General features: G+C 37.2%; 1 protein-coding gene across 1 annotated transcript in view; it reads left to right on the top strand.

Annotated features, from left to right (window-relative positions):
* Positions 1-4,412: 4,412 nt before the first annotated feature.
* Positions 4,413-17,006, top strand: part of LOC113825570 (serine protease easter) — a 20,625-nt gene continuing 8,031 nt past the window's right edge. Inside the window, exons 1-5 of the mRNA XM_070127394.1 lie at positions 4,413-4,447; positions 10,067-10,145; positions 13,951-14,068; positions 14,879-14,981; positions 16,010-16,197. Coding sequence (XP_069983495.1) covers positions 4,413-4,447; positions 10,067-10,145; positions 13,951-14,068; positions 14,879-14,981; positions 16,010-16,197 — 523 coding nt within the window. The remainder of the gene's footprint in view (positions 4,448-10,066; positions 10,146-13,950; positions 14,069-14,878; positions 14,982-16,009; positions 16,198-17,006) is intronic.

Genomic DNA, 17,006 nt, shown 5'->3' with positions numbered 1-17,006 from the left:
TAGATGGGGACAGAGAAACATGCGGATGAGAGTGATTTTGAGACTGTGACACGAGAAACATGCGGATGAGAGTGATTTTGAGACTGTGACACGAGAAACATGCGGATGAGAGTGGTTTTGAGACTGTGACACGAGAAACATGCGGATGAGAGTGATTTTGAGACTGTGACACGAGAAACATGCGGATGAGAGTGATTTTGAGACTGTGACACGAGAAACATGCGGATGAGAGTGATTTTGAGACTGTGACACGAGAAACATGCGGATGAGAGTGATTTTGAGACTGTGACACGAGAAACATGCGGATGAGAGTGATTTTGAGACTGTGACACGAGAAACATGGGGATGAGAGTGGTTTTGAGACTGTGACACGAGAAACATGCGGATGAGAGTGGTTTTGAGACTGTGACACGAGAAACATGGGGATGAGAGTGGTTTTGAGACTGTGACACGAGAAACATACGGATGAGAGTGGTTTTGAGACTGTGACACGAGAAACATACGGATGAGAGTGGTTTTGAGACTGTGACACGAGAAACATGCGGATGAGAGTGGTTTTGAGACTGTGACACGAGAAACATGCGGGTGAGAGTGGTTTTGAGACTGTGACACGAGAAACATGCGGATGAGAGTGGTTTTGAGACTGACACGAGAAACATGCGGATGAGAGTGGTTTATGAGACTGTGACACGAGAAACATGCGGATGAGAGTGGTTTTGAGACTGTGACACGAGAGACATGCGGATGAGAGTGGTTTTGAGACTGTGACACGAGAAACATGCGGGTGAGAGTGGTTTTGAGACTGACACGAGAAACATGCGGATGAGAGTGGTTTTGAGACTGTGACACGAGAAACATGCGGATGAGAGTGGTTTGGAGACTGTGACGCGAGAAACATGCGGATGAGAGTGGTTTTGAGACTGTGACACGAGAAACATGCGGGTGAGAGTGATTTTGAGACTGTGACACGAGAAACATACGGATGAGAGTGATTTTGAGACTGTGACACGAGAAACACGCGGAAGAGAGTGGTTTTGAGACTGTGACACGAGAAACACGCGGAAGAGAGTGGTTTTGAGACTGTGACACGAGAAACATGCGGATGAGAGTGATTTTGAGACTGTGACACGAGAAACATGCGGATGAGAGTGGTTTTGAGACTGTGACACGAGAAACATGCGGATGAGAGTGATTTTGAGACTGTGACACGAGAAACACGCGGAAGAGAGTGGTTTTGAGACTGTGACACGAGAAACACGCGGAAGAGAGTGGTTTTGAGACTGTGACACGAGAAACATGCGGATGAGAGTGATTTTGAGACTGTGACACGAGAAACATGCGGATGAGAGTGGTTTTGAGACTGTGACACGAGAAACATGCGGATGAGAGTGATTTTGAGACTGTGACACGAGAAACATGCGGATGAGAGTGATTTTGAGACTGTGACACGAGAAACATGCGGATGAGAGTGGTTTTGAGACTGTGACACGAGAAACATGCGGATGAGAGTGGTTTTGAGACTGTGACACGAGAAACATGCGGATGAGAGTGATTTTGAGACTGTGACACGAGAAACATACGGATGAGAGTGGTTTTGAGACTGTGACACGAGAAACATGCGGATGAGAGTGGTTTTGAGACTGTGACGCGAGAAACATGCGGATGAGAGTGGTTTATGAGACTGTGACACGAGAAACATGCGGATGAGAGAGATTTTGAGACTGTGACACGAGAAACATGCGGATGAGAGTGATTTTGAGACTGTGACGCGAGAAACATGCGGATGAGAGTGATTTTGAGACTGTGACACGAGAGACATGCGGATGAGAGTGGTTTATGAGACTGTGACACGAGAAACATGCGGATGAGAGTGGTTTTGAGACTGTGACACGAGAAACATACGGATGAGAGTGATTTTGAGACTGTGACACGAGAAACATGCGGATGAGAGTGGTTTTGAGACTGTGACACGAGAAACATACGGATGAGAGTGATTTTGAGACTGTGACACGAGAAACATGCGGATGAGAGTGGTTTTGAGACTGTGACACGAGAAACATGCGGATGAGAGTGATTTTGAGACTGTGACACGAGAAACATGCGGATGAGAGTGATTTTGAGACTGTGACACGAGAAACATGCGGATGAGAGTGGTTTTGAGACTGTGACACGAGAAACATGCGGATGAGAGTGATTTTGAGACTGTGACACGAGAAACATGCGGATGAGAGTGATTTTGAGACTGTGACACGAGAAACATGCGGATGAGAGTGATTTTGAGACTGTGACACGAGAAACATGCGGATGAGAGTGATTTTGAGACTGTGACACGAGAGACATGCGGATGAGAGTGGTTTATGAGACTGTGACACGAGAAACATGCGGATGAGAGTGGTTTTGAGACTGTGACACGAGAAACATGCGGATGAGAGTGGTTTTGAGACTGTGACACGAGAAACATGCGGATGAGAGTGATTTTGAGACTGTGACACGAGAAACATGCGGATGAGAGTGGTTTTGAGACTGTGACACGAGAAACATACGGATGAGAGTGGTTTTGAGACTGTGACACGAGAAACATGCGGATGAGAGTGGTTTTGAGACTGTGACACGAGAAACATGCGGATGAGAGTGGTTTTGAGACTGTGACACGAGAAACATGCGGATGAGAGTGGTTTTGAGACTGTGACACGAGAAACATGCGGATGAGAGTGGTTTTGAGACTGTGACACGAGAAACATGCGGATGAGAGTGGTTTTGAGACTGTGACACGAGAAACATGGATGAGAGTGATTTTGAGACTGTGACACGAGAAACATGCGGATGAGAGTGATTTTGAGACTGACACGAGAAACATGCGGATGAGAGTGGTTTTGAGACTGTGACACGAGAAACATGCGGATGAGAGTGATTTTGAGACTGACACGAGAAACATACGGATGAGAGTGGTTTTGAGACTGTGACACGAGAAACATGCGGGTGAGAGTGGTTTTGAGACTGTGACACGAGAAACATGCGGGTGAGAGTGGTTTTGAGACTGTGACACGAGAAACATGCGGATGAGAGTGATTTTGAGACTGTGACACGAGAAACATGCGGATGAGAGTGATTTTGAGACTGTGACACGAGAAACATGCGGATGAGAGTGGTTTTGAGACTGTGACACGAGAAACATGCGGATGAGAGTGGTTTTGAGACTGTGACACGAGAAACATGCGGATGAGAGTGGTTTTGAGACTGTGACACGAGAAACATGCGGATGAGAGTGATTTTGAGACTGTGACACGAGAAACATGCGGATGAGAGTGATTTTGAGACTGTGACACGAGAAACATGCGGATGAGAGTGATTTTGAGACTGTGACACGAGAAACATGCGGATGAGAGTGATTTTGAGACTGTGACACGAGAAACATGCGGATGAGAGTGGTTTTGAGACTGTGACACGAGAAACATGCGGATGAGAGTGATTTTGAGACTGTGACACGAGAAACATGCGGATGAGAGTGATTTTGAGACTGTGACACGAGAAACATGCGGATGAGAGTGATTTTGAGACTGTGACACGAGAAACATGCGGATGAGAGTGATTTTGAGACTGTGACACGAGAAACATGCGGATGAGAGTGATTTTGAGACTGTGACACGAGAAACATGCGGATGAGAGTGATTTTGAGACTGTGACACGAGAAACATGCGGATGAGAGTGGTTTTGAGACTGTGACACGAGAAACATGCGGGTGAGAGTGATTTTGAGACTGTGACTCGAGAAACATGCGGATGAGAGTGGTTTTGAGACTGTGACACGAGAAACATGCGGATGAGAGTGATTTTGAGACTGTGACACGAGAAACATGCGGATGAGAGTGGTTTTGAGACTGTGACACGAGAAACATGCGGATGAGAGTGGTTTTGAGACTGTGACACGAGAAACATGCGGATGAGAGTGATTTTGAGACTGTGACACGAGAAACATGCGGATGAGAGTGGTTTTGAGACTGTGACACGAGAAACATGCGGATGAGAGTGGTTTTGAGACTGTGACACGAGAAACATGCGGATGAGAGTGGTTTTGAGACTGTGACACGAGAAACATGCGGATGAGAGTGGTTTTGAGACTGTGACACGAGAAACATGCGGATGAGAGTGATTTTGAGACTGTGACACGAGAAACATGCGGATGAGAGTGGTTTTGAGACTGTGACACGAGAAACATGCGGATGAGAGTGGTTTTGAGACTGTGACACGAGAAACATGCGGATGAGAGTGGTTTTGAGACTGTGACACGAGAAACATGCGGATGAGAGTGGTTTTGAGACTGTGACACGAGAAACATGCGGATGAGAGTGATTTTGAGACTGTGACACGAGAAACATGCGGATGAGAGTGGTTTTGACAGTGAAAATGGTCATGATGCAAAGTATACAGAGAGTGCACGTGACAGTGAGGTAAGTACGAATAAAAATAGATATGACGATGGTGAAAAAAACAAACAGTGATGTTAGGAAATGAGCTTTTTAGGGGAGAGAATGATGAAATAAGAACAAATTAGAATTATTTCTCCTGACTATGAATTGTAATTTTAAGACCAGTCAGTGTTCCCAGTCAGGGCAGAATTTTCAGTAAATAATAAATAAATAAAACAAATAACAAATAATAAAGAATAAAACAAAAAAACAACACAAATAGTAATGATGATAAAAGATAAGATGATGGCAGTGAAAATGATAATGATAATGATAAGGTTGATGATAATATGTACATTAATGATAATATTAATAATAGTAAGGATAATGGTGATGATAATAATGATAGTGATAATGATGATAATAGTAATATTTATGATAATTAGGATGACCATAACTATGAAAATAATTGTGGTGGTGAAAATAATGATGCTAGCAATAATGATAATCCCCTTTCTCTCTCTCTTTATCTCCTATTTACTATTTCATTCATTATTTGCTTATGTTTATTTGATTTTTCTCCTATTCACTATTTCATTGATCATTTGCTTATGTTTATTTGATTTTTCTCCTATTTACTATTTCATTCATTATTTGCTCATGTTTATTTGATTTTTCTCCTATTCACTATTTCATTCATTGTTTGCTCATGTTTATTTGATTTTTCTCCTAATTACTATTTTATTGATTATTTGCTCGTGTTTATTTGATTTTTCTCCTATTTCATTGATTATTTACTTATGTTTATTTGATTTTTCTCCTATTTACTATTTCATTCATTATTTGCTTATGTTTATTTGATTTTTCTCCTATTCACTATTTTATTCATTATTTGCTCATGTTTATTTGATTTTTCTCCTATTCACTATTTCATTGATTATTTATTGATGTTTATTTGATTTTTCTCCTATTTACTATTTCATTGATTATTTGCTCATGTTTATTTGATTTTTCTCCTATTTACTATTTCATTCATTATTTGCTCGTGTTTATTTGATTTTTCTCCTATTTACTATTTCATTGATTATTTGCTCATGTTTATTTGATTTTTCTCCTATTTACTATTTCATTCATTATTTGCTTATGTTTATTTGATTTTTCTCCTATTTACTATTTCATTGATTATTTGCTTATGTTTATTCGATTTTTCTCCTATTCACTATTTATTGATTATTTGCTCATGTTTATTTGATTTTTCTCCTATTTCATTGATCATTTGCTTATGTTTATTTGATTTTTCTCCTATTTACTATTTCATTGATCATTTGCTCATGTTTATTTGATTTTTCTCCTATTTACTATTTCATTGATTATTTGCTCATGTTTATTTGATTTTTCTCCTATTTACTATTTCATTCATTCTTTGCTCATGTTTATTTGATTTTTCTCCTATTTACTATTTCATTCATTGTTTGCTCATGTTTATTTGATTTTTCTCCTATTTACTATTTCATTCATTATTTGCTCATGTTTATTTGATTTTTCTCCTATTTACTATTTCATTGATCATTTGCTCATGTTTATTTGATTTTTCTCCTATTCACTATTTCATTGATTATTTGCTCATGTTTATTTGATTATTCTCCTATTTACTATTTCGTTCATTATTTGCTCATGTTTATTTGATTTTTCTCCTATTCACTATTTCATTCATTATTTGCTCGTGTTTATTTGATTTTTCTCCTATTCACTATTTCATTCATTATTTGCTCATGTTTATTTGATTTTTCTCCTATTTACTATTTTATTGATTATTTGCTTATCTTTATTTGATTTTTCTCCTATTCACTATTTCATTGATTATTTGCTCATGTTTATTTGATTTTTCTCCTATTCACTATTTCATTCATTATTTGCTCATGTTTATTTGATTTTTCTCCTATTCACTATTTCATTCATTATTTGCTCATGTTTATTTGATTTTTCTCCTATTTACTATTTCATTCATTATTTGCTCATGTTTATTTGATTTTTCTCCTATTCACTATTTCATTGATTATTTGCTCATGTTTATTTGATTTTTCTCCTATTCACTATTTCATTGATTATTTGCTCATGTTTATTTGATTTTTCTCCTATTCACTATTTTATTGATCATTTGCTTATGTTTATTTGATTTTTCTCCTATTTACTATTTCATTCATTGTTTGCTCATGTTTATTTGATTTTTCTCCTATTTACTATTTCATTCATTATTTGCTCATGTTTATTTGATTTTTCTCCTATTCACTATTTCATTGATTATTTGCTTATGTTTATTTGATTATTCTCCTATTTACTATTTCATTCATTATTTGCTCGTGTTTATTTGATTTTTCTCCTATTTACTATTTCATTGATTATTTGCTTATGTTTATTTGATTATTCTCCTATTTACTATTTCATTCATTATTTTCTCATGTTTATTTGATTTTTCTCCTATTCACTATTTCATTGATTATTTGCTCATGTTTATTTGATTTTTCTCCTATTCACTATTTTATTGATTATTTGCTCATGTTTATTTGATTTTTCTCCTATTTACTATTTCATTCATTATTTGCTCATGTTTATTTGATTTTTCTCCTATTTCATTGATCATTTGCTTATGTTTATTAGATTTTTCTCCTATTCACTATTTCATTGATTATTTGCTTATGTTTATTTGATTTTTCTCCTATTTACTATTTTTTTCATTATTTGCTCGTGTTTATTTGATTATTCTCCTATTTACTATTTCATTCATTATTTGCTTATGTTTATTTGATTTTTCTCCTATTTACTATTTCATTCATTATTTGCTCGTGTTTATTTGATTTTTCTCCTATTTACTATTTCATTGATTATTTGTTCATGTTTATTTGATTATTCTCCTATTCACTATTTCATTCATTATTTGCTCATGTTTATTTGATTTTTCTCCTATTTACTATTTCATTGATTATTTGATTTTTCTCCTATTTCATTGATTATTTACTTATGTTTATTTGATTTTTCTCCTATTTACTATTTCATTCATTATTTGCTTATGTTTATTTGATTTTTCTCCTATTTACTATTTCATTCATTATTTGCTTATGTTTATTTGATTTTTCTCCTATTTACTATTTCATTCATTATTATCTCATGTTTATTTGATTTTTCTCCTATTTACTATTTCATTCATTATTTGCTTATGTTTATTTGATTTTTCTCCTATTTACTATTTCATTCATTATTATCTCATGTTTATTTGATTTTTCTCCTATTTACTACTTCATTCATTATTATCTCATGTTTATTTGATTTTTCTCCTATTTACTATTTCATTCATTATTTGCTCGTGTTTATTTGATTTTTCTCCTATTCACTATTTCATTCATTATTTGCTCGTGTTTATTTGATTTTTCTCCTATTTACTATTTTATTGATTATTTGCTCATGTTTATTTGATTTTTCTCCTATTTACTATTTTATTGATTATTTGCTTATGTTTATTTGATTTTTCTCCTATTCACTATTTCATTGATTATTTGCTCATGTTTATTTGATTTTTCTCCTATTCACTATTTTATTGATTATTTGCTCATGTTTATTTGATTTTTCTCCTATTCACTATTTCATTGATTATTTGCTTATGTTTATTTGATTTTTCTCCTATTTACTATTTTATTCATTATTTGCTCATGTTTATTTGATTTTTCTCCTATTTACTATTTCATTGATCATTTGCTTATGTTTATTTGATTTTTCTCCTATTCACTATTTCATTCATTATTTGCTCATGCTTATTAGATTATTCTCCTATTTACTATTTCATTCATTATTTGCTTATGTTTATTTAATTTTTCTCCTATTCACTATTTCATTGATTATTTGCTCATGTTTATTTGATTTTTCTCCTATTCACTATTTTATTGATTATTTGCTCATGTTTATTTGATTTTTCTCCTATTCACTATTTTATTGATTATTTATTGATGCTTATTTGATTTTTCTCCTATTCACTATTTTATTGATTATTTGCTTATGACTATTTGATTTTTCTCCTATTTACTATTTCATTGATTATTTGCTTATGTTTATTTGATTTTTCTCCTATTTCATTGATTATTTACTTATGTTTATTTGATTTTTCTCCTATTTACTATTTCATTCATTATTTGCTTATGTTTATTTGATTTTTCTCCTATTCACTATTTTATTGATTATTTGCTCATGTTTATTTGATTTTTCTCCTATTTACTATTTCATTCATTATTTGCTCGTGTTTATTTGATTTTTCTCCTATTCACTATTTTATTGATTATTTGCTCATGTTTATTTGATTTTTCTCCTATTTACTATTTCATTCATTATTTGCTCGTGTTTATTTGATTTTTCTCCTATTCACTATTTTATTGATTATTTGCTCATGTTTATTAGATTTTTCTCCTATTTACTATTTCATTCATTATTTGCTCATGTTTATTTGATTTTTCTCCTATTTACTATTTTATTCATTATTTGCTTATGCTTATTTGATTTTTCTCCTATTTACTATTTTATTCATTATTTGCTTATGTTTATTTGATTTTTCTCCTATTTACTATTTTATTGATTATTTGCTCATGTTTATTTGATTTTTCTCCTATTTACTATTTTATTGATTATTTGCTTATGCTTATTAGATTATTCTCCTATTTACTATTTCATTAATTGTTTGCTCATGTTTATTTGATTTTTCTCCTATTCACTATTTTATTGATTATTTGCTCATGTTTATTCGATTTTTCTCCTATTTACTATTTCATTCATTATTTGCTCGTGTTTATTTGATTATTCTCCTATTTACTATTTCATTCATTGTTTGCTCGTGTTTATTTGATTATTCTCCTATTCACTATTTCATTGATTATTTGGTCGTGTTTATTTGATTTTTCTCCTATTTACTATTTCATTCATTATTTGCTCATGTTTATTTGATTTTTCTCCTATTTCATTGATTATTTACTTATGTTTATTTGATTTTTCTCCTATTTACTATTTCATTCATTATTTGCTCGTGTTTATTTGATTTTTCTCCTATTCACTATTTCATTGATTATTTGATTTTTCTCCTATTCACTATTTTATTCATTATTTGCTCATGTTTATTTGATTATTCTCCTATTTACTATTTCATTCATTGTTTGCTCGTGTTTATTTGATTATTCTCCTATTCACTATTTCATTGATTATTTGGTCGTGTTTATTTGATTTTTCTCCTATTCACTATTTCATTGATTATTTGCTCATGTTTATTTGATTTTTCTCCTATTCACTATTTCATTCATTATTTGCTTATGTTTATTTGATTTTTTCCTATTCACTATTTCATTCATTATTTGCTCGTGTTTATTTGATTTTTCTCCTATTCACTATTTTATTGATTATTTGCTTATGTTTATTTGATTTTTCTCCTATTCACTATTTTATTGATTATTTGCTTATGTTTATTTGATTTTTCTCCTATTTCATTGATTATTTGCTCATGTTTTTTTGATTATTCTCCTATTTCATTGATTATTTACTTATGTTTATTTGATTTTTCTCCTATTTCATTTTTCTCCTATTTACTATTTCATTGATTATTTACTTATGCTTATTTGATTTTTTTTTCAGCGCTATATGTTCTGTCACAGAAGGGAGGGCCCTTGTGTGTTGTGAAGATACACAGCCTGTTATTTCTCCGGGACCGTCTGTGAGTAGGGCGAGAGAAACTGAATTTGATTTCAGTTTTACCTTTTTTTCATTTTTGCCTCCTTTTGTCTCTGGTTCTCTAGATGCCATGGTCATTTTCTGTGGTATTTCTGGCCCCCTTTTTGCCTCTTTCTATCTCTGGTTCTCTCTATGCCATGGTCGTTTTCTGTGGCATTTCTGGCCCACTTTTTGCCTCTTTTTATCTCTGGTTCTCTATATGCCATGGTCATTTTTTATGGCATTTCTGGCCCACTTTTTGCCTCTTTCTATCTCTGGTTCTCTATATGCCATGGTCATTTTCTATGGCATTTCTGGCCCACTTTTTGCCTCTTTTTATCTCTGGTTCTCTTTATGCCATGGTCATTTTCTATGGCATTTCTGGCCCTCATCACCCAAAAGGAAAATAATAATGATAAATCTATACAAAGAAAATTCGAAAGTTTTCTGTTCCTTAAAAGGGAAGAATATATAATAGCTATCGCGAAATAAAAAATATATACAATTCAACAATAACTAACAAACTCGTTTCTTTTTGCCGATTAAAATAAATAAATCATTTTTGTTCACTGAACACAAATATTGCAGAAGCCATAATAATGTTTAGAAGGTAAACAGAAAAGGTTATTTTCTCCCAGGTACAAAGTAAAGTAAATTTGATTATCTTAAGCTCGTATCCTTCACGCCGAGCTCATATCCTTCAATTTAAGCCCGTACCCTTCGCTTTAAGCACGCGCCCTTCTTCACTTTAAACCCGTATCTAGTACCTCAAGCCTATATCCTTTATTTTAATCCTGAATCTTTCAAATTCGTATCGATCACTATAAGCCCATAATCTTCACTATAGTCCCGTATCTCTCACTGCAAGTTTGTGTCCTTCAATTTATGCCCATTTCCTTCGTTACAAGTTCGTGTCTTTCACTGCAAGCACGTATCCTCCACCTTAAGCTTGTATCCACTGTAAGTCTATATCCTTTATCTTGAGCAATATTTTTTACTGTAATCCCATATTAAGCTCGTATCCCGCACTTTCAGGCCACATTCTTCATTTTAATCTTTATCCTTCACTTCAAAACCGTATCCTTCATCCTGAAACCCATATCCTTTAGCTTAAATCCATGTCTTCCTCTGCAAGCTCTTTTTTATCACTTTAAGCCACATCCTTCACTTTAAGCTCGTATTCTTTACTTTAGGCCTGTATCTTCCATTTCCAGCTTTCATTTATGCCTTGAATTCCACATCCTGTACTCCAAAGTTTTATCCTTGAGACCATATCCTTTATCTTGAGCCCATATTTATCACATTAAGCCTGTATCCTTTACTCAATGCGGTATCTGGCTGTGATCGAGCTGGCTATGAGCTATGGCTATGTCTGTTGGTCCCCATGGTACGGGAGCTGATACAGGCAGCGAGAATAGCCTCCTTTTCCGGGACTTTGCTAGGTCCCAGAAATTGAGGATTTCTGGCTCCTTGTACCAGCACCCAGACCCACATTGCTGGACATGGTACAGCGATGCGGGTAATGCAGCCAAGGAGATCGACCACATGTTAGCCCTCATTGGAGGATCCTCCAGAACTGCAGGGTGTATAGGAGTGCCGAGTTCTGTGGTACTGACCATAGATTGGTTGTGGCTACCCTCCGAGTCCATTTCAAAACCCCCAGTGGACCAATGATCACCCCAGGGTGTTTTACTTGGACAGGCTGAGGGAGAGGGAATGTGCCTGGGGGTTTGCTGAAGCAGTCTCTAGTCGTTTCACAGTGCTCGACAACCTGTCGGACCCTGTACTTCTGTTGGACACTTTCAAACGTGAAATGCTTGATGCAGCTCAAGAGACGATTGGTGAACGCCCGAGAGCAAGGCGAAATTTCATCTGGCAGGAGATACTGGATGCCACAGATGCTTGGCGTGCAGCTCGTCTGGCAAGGGATCGGGATTTGCACCGTTCCCAGGTGTACAGAACTCGGTCACTGTTAAGAAGGGACATGGAACAGTTTATTAGGAATCTTGCTGAGGAGGTAGGCCATTTCTTAGTAAATGACCTTCGTCCTGCATACCAAGCGCTGAGAAAGCTGAACTTCAAGCCCTCTTCACAGGTGACAGCAGTTCATTCAGTAAGTGGTCAGATCATCTCAGATCCTGTTGCGGTGCAGGAACGTTGGGCTGAGTATTTTGAGCAGTTGTACCAGGTTGACCCACCAACAGTTAACTTGGATGCGGGGAGTGCCGAGATTCCGTTGCCGGACCCACCCATCAGTGAGGATGCTCCCTCCCTAACCGAAGTTAGGGGGGCGATCTCTAAGCTGAAGAGTGGTAAAGCAGCTGGTATATGCAGCATCCAAGCTGAACTGTTAAAGGCTGGTGGGGAACCTATGGCGCAGGGGTTGCATGTTCTGGCTGCCATCTGGCGGTCTGGTACCGTTCCCCCTAACCTTTTGAGGGGTGTGGTCATCCCTCTCTGGAAGGGGAAGGGAGGCCGATGGAACTGCAGCAATCACCGAGGCATCACACTGCTCAGTATACCAGGCAAGGTTCTTGCCCACATCCTGAGACGTATCAGAGATCACCTACTGAGGCATCAGAGACTGGAGCAATTTGAATTCACTCCTGGTAAGTCCACAATAGACCGTATCCTTGTGCTTCGAGTCATCATAGAGCGCCGTCGTGAGTTCGGGCGTGGGCTGCTTGCAGCCTACATCGACCTCATGAAGGCATTCGATCAGTGCATCGGGAATCACTCTAGGAGATCTTGAGACTGAGAGGAATTCCAACAAGTATACAAGTCAGTTTACTGGTACTGAAAGTGCTGTAAAGTGTGCTGGGGGCCTGTCAAGCTTCTTTCCTGTTAGTTCAGGAGTGAGGCAAGGTTGTGTCCTTGCACCAACGCTTTTCAGCACTTGCATGGACTGGATAATGGCCAGAGCTACTGTCATTGTGGAGCAACTCTGGGCAATATCAAGGTTACCGAACTTGACTTTGCTGATGATGTTGCCATTCTAAGTCTCTGGAATCCTTAGTGGTGGCTCTCGATGCATTTAGTAATGAAGCGAAGCCCTTGGGTCTAGAGGTCTCCTGGACCAAGACCAAGTTCCAGGGCTTTGGGGACATACTAGGAGAACCTGTTCAATCGGTATGTGCTTGTGGCGAGGACATTGAAGTCACAGAGAGCTTTACATACCTTGGTAGTGTAGTTCATAACTCTGGACTGTCAGACCAGGAAGTCAGCAGACGGATTGGCCTGGCAGCAAGGGTCATGTTCTCTCTCGACCAGAGTATTTGGAGATGTCGTTACCTGTGCAGAAGGACCAAGCTTCGTGTCTTCAAGGCCCTGATAGTGTCAGTTTTGCTCTACGGTAGTGAAACCTGGACACTATCCTGCGCCTTGGAGTCTCGCCGGATCATAGGGTGCTGTTGGCGGGACCATGTGTCCAACCAACGGATGCACCGTGAGACTGGCACAAGACCTATTACCTGCACAATCCGTGATCGCCAACTCAGGCTTTACGGCCACCTGGCTCGCTTCCCTCAGGATGATCCCGCCCACCAGGTTGTCTCTGTTCGAGACAGCCCTAGGTGGGGGAGGCCTGTGGGTCGACCTAGGAAGTCGTGGCTCGGGCAGATCGATCAAACCTGTCGCGAGGAGCTTAAGATGGGCCGAGTCCCTGCCTGGCGACTTGCCATGAGGGACCCTCGCAGGTACAAGCAAAGGGTGGATGCGGCTATGCGCCCCCGTCGGCGTTAGCTCCGCAATGATGATGATCCTTTACTCTAAGTTAGTATTCATTTTAAGTCCGTTTCCTTCCGCTACAGTTACGAGGGAGAGACCTCTTGCCTCGCGAGTGTGGTCAGACCGCCCTGGTAGACCGGATCATAGGAGAACCTGCTCCGCTGTTGTCTTGGCCTTGGATGATTCTGCTTCGAGGAAGAAGTAAGTGTAGACCTTGCTTTGTGTCGTTCTTACTATGAATTTTGTTGTTAGTGTACTTTTATGATCTATAGTATCGTGATATTTGTTATAGTTATTGTTATTATTATCATTATTAGTGATATGTGCTTTTTCATTATTATAGTCCTTGGCGAATATTAAAACGGTTAAAAAAGCGAGCTTCAGCACAAATCACTCTATTAATACAAGTCATTAAAAAACTCGAGTAGATGAATCACCGAGTAGATAAAAAAAAAGTAAAGAAATCTACAAATAGATAAATCTACAAATGAATAAACCTACCATATCTACAAATAAATAAATTACAAATGAATCAACAAATAAAGAGATCTACCAGTATATCTACAAATAAAAATCTATAAATAAATCTACAAATAAAAATCTATAAATAAATCTACAAATAAAAATCTATAAATAAATCTACAAATAAATAAATTTACAAATAAATCTACAAATAAATATCTATAAATAAATCTACAAATAAAAATCTATAAATAAATCTACAAATAAAAATCTATAAATAAATCTACAAATAAAAAATCTCTAAATAAATCTACAAATAAATAAATTTACAAATAAATCTACAAATTAAAAAATCTATAAATAAATCTCTAAATAAATCTACAAATAAATCTACAAATAAATCTCTAAATAAATCTACAAATAAATCTACAAATAAGTAAATTCACAAATAATTCTACAAATAAATCTACAAATTAAAAAATCTATAAAATAAATCTACAAATACATCTACACGCGCTTCCCTCCCCCCCCCCCCTCCTCCCCCCACAGACGCTGAAGGTCGAAGGCGGTTCTTCTGCGGCGGCGTCCTCATCTCTGAACGCTACGTGCTGACGGCGGCTCACTGCGTCCACAGCGGCGCCACTCTGTCTCTGTGAGTACCGGGTGGGCGGGATTAAAAAAAAAAAAAAAAAAAAAAAAAAAAAAGAGAGAGAGAGAGAGAGAGAGATAGATAGATAGATAGATAGATAGATAGATAGATAGATAGAGAGAGAGAGAGAGAGAGAGAGAAAGAAATGCGTAAATAAGAAAAGAGAAAGAGATGTGTAAATAAGAAAAGAGAAAGAGATGTGTAAATAAGAAAAGAGAAAGAGATGTGTAAATAAGAAAAGAGAAAGAGATGTGTAAATAAGAAAAGAGAAAGAGATGTGTAAATAAGAAAAGAGAAAGAGATGTGTAAATAAGAAAAGAGAAAGAGATGTGTAAATAAGATGCAATGTAGAATTAGATGAGTGAAATTAAGAACGCATATAGAAGAGAATAAAGGAAAACCTCAATAGACAATATGGAATAACAAGGAAAATAAGAAACAAAACAGATAGTTACCCAACCTAGCTCAGAAAAACAATAACAAAGCAAACGAAACATGGGAATGAACAAACAAAACCCAACAGCGAAGGTTAACAAACCCCCCAAAAAACAACGAAAATAAACCCTAAAAACTCTTTAAAAAATATATGTAATACTTTAAAAATTTAAATATATGTAATAATTTAATACATGTAAATATATGTAATAATTTAATATATGTACATATATGTAATAATTTAATATATGTAAATATATGTAATAATTTAATATATGTAAATATATGTAATAATTTAATATATGTAAATATATGTAATAATTTAATATATGTAAATATATGTAATAATTTAATATATGTAAATATATGTAATAATTTAATATATGTAAATATATGTAATAATTTAATATATGTAAATATATGTAATAATTTAATATATGTAAATATATGTAATAATTTAATATTTGTAATAATTTATATGTAAATATATGTAATAATTTAATATTTGTAATAATTTATATGTAATAATTTAAAAAAATATATGTAAAAAATATACGAATCCCTGACCTAACCACGCCCCCTTCCCTTCGTCCCAGCGAGAGCGTGCGGGTCGGCGAGCACACAGTCGGCCAGGACCCGGACTGCCAGAAGAACCGCTGCGCCCCCTCCCCGCAGGACATCGCCGTCGAGCAGGTCGTCGTGCACGAGGATTACGGGACTCCTTGCCTCAATTGCAACGACATTGCCCTCCTGCGACTTGCCACGCCCGCCAGGATCGATAACCGTACGTTGAGAATGAGAGAGGGAAGGAGGGAGAATGAGAGAGAGGGGGTGGGAGGGTGAATGAGAGATAGAGGTAAGGAGGGAGAATGAGAGAGGGAGAGGGTGGGAGGGAGAATGAGAGAGAGAGAGGGAGAGAGGGAGGGAGGGAGGGGGGTGAGAGATAGGGAGGGAGGATGAGAGAGAGAGGGTGGGAGGGGGAATGAGAGAGAGGGTGGGAGGGTGAATGAGAGAGAGGAGGGGGGGAATAGAGAGAGAGAGAGAGAGGGAAGGAGGGAGAATGAGAGAGAGGGTGGGAGGGAGAATGCGAGAGAGGGTGGGAGGGGGAATGAGAGAGAGAGAGGAAGGAGGGAGAATGAGAGAGGGAGGAAGGGAGGGGGAATGAGAGTGAGGAGGGGGTGGGAGGGAGAATGAGAGAGAGAGGGAGGAGGGTGAATGAGAGAGAGAGAGGGGGTAGGAGGGGAATGAGAGAGAGGGTGGGTGAATGAGAGTGAGGAGGGAGGGAGAATGAGAGAGAGAGGGAAGGAGGGAGGGAGAATGAGAGAGAGGGAGGGAAGGAGGGAGGGGGAATGAGAGAGAGGGAAGGAGGGGGAATGAGAAAGAGGGAGGGAGAATGAGAGAGAGAGGGTGGGAGGGAGAGTGAGAGTGAAGGTGGGAGAATGAGGGAGAGAGAGAGAGAGGGTGGGAGGGAGGGAGAATGAGAGAGAGGGGGAAGGAGGGAGAAAGAGAGAGGGTGGGAGGGAGAATGAGAGAGAGGGTGGGAGGAGTGAATGAGAGAGGGAGGGAGGGGGAATGAGAGATAGAGGTAAGGAG

The sequence above is a fragment of the Penaeus vannamei genome, chromosome 11 (genome assembly GCF_042767895.1).
Source record: "Penaeus vannamei isolate JL-2024 chromosome 11, ASM4276789v1, whole genome shotgun sequence".
In the NCBI taxonomy this organism is placed as follows: Eukaryota; Metazoa; Arthropoda; class Malacostraca; order Decapoda; family Penaeidae; genus Penaeus; species Penaeus vannamei.
Note: the sequence above shows the minus strand (reverse complement) of the source record. Positions and strands in the feature narration are given on the sequence as shown.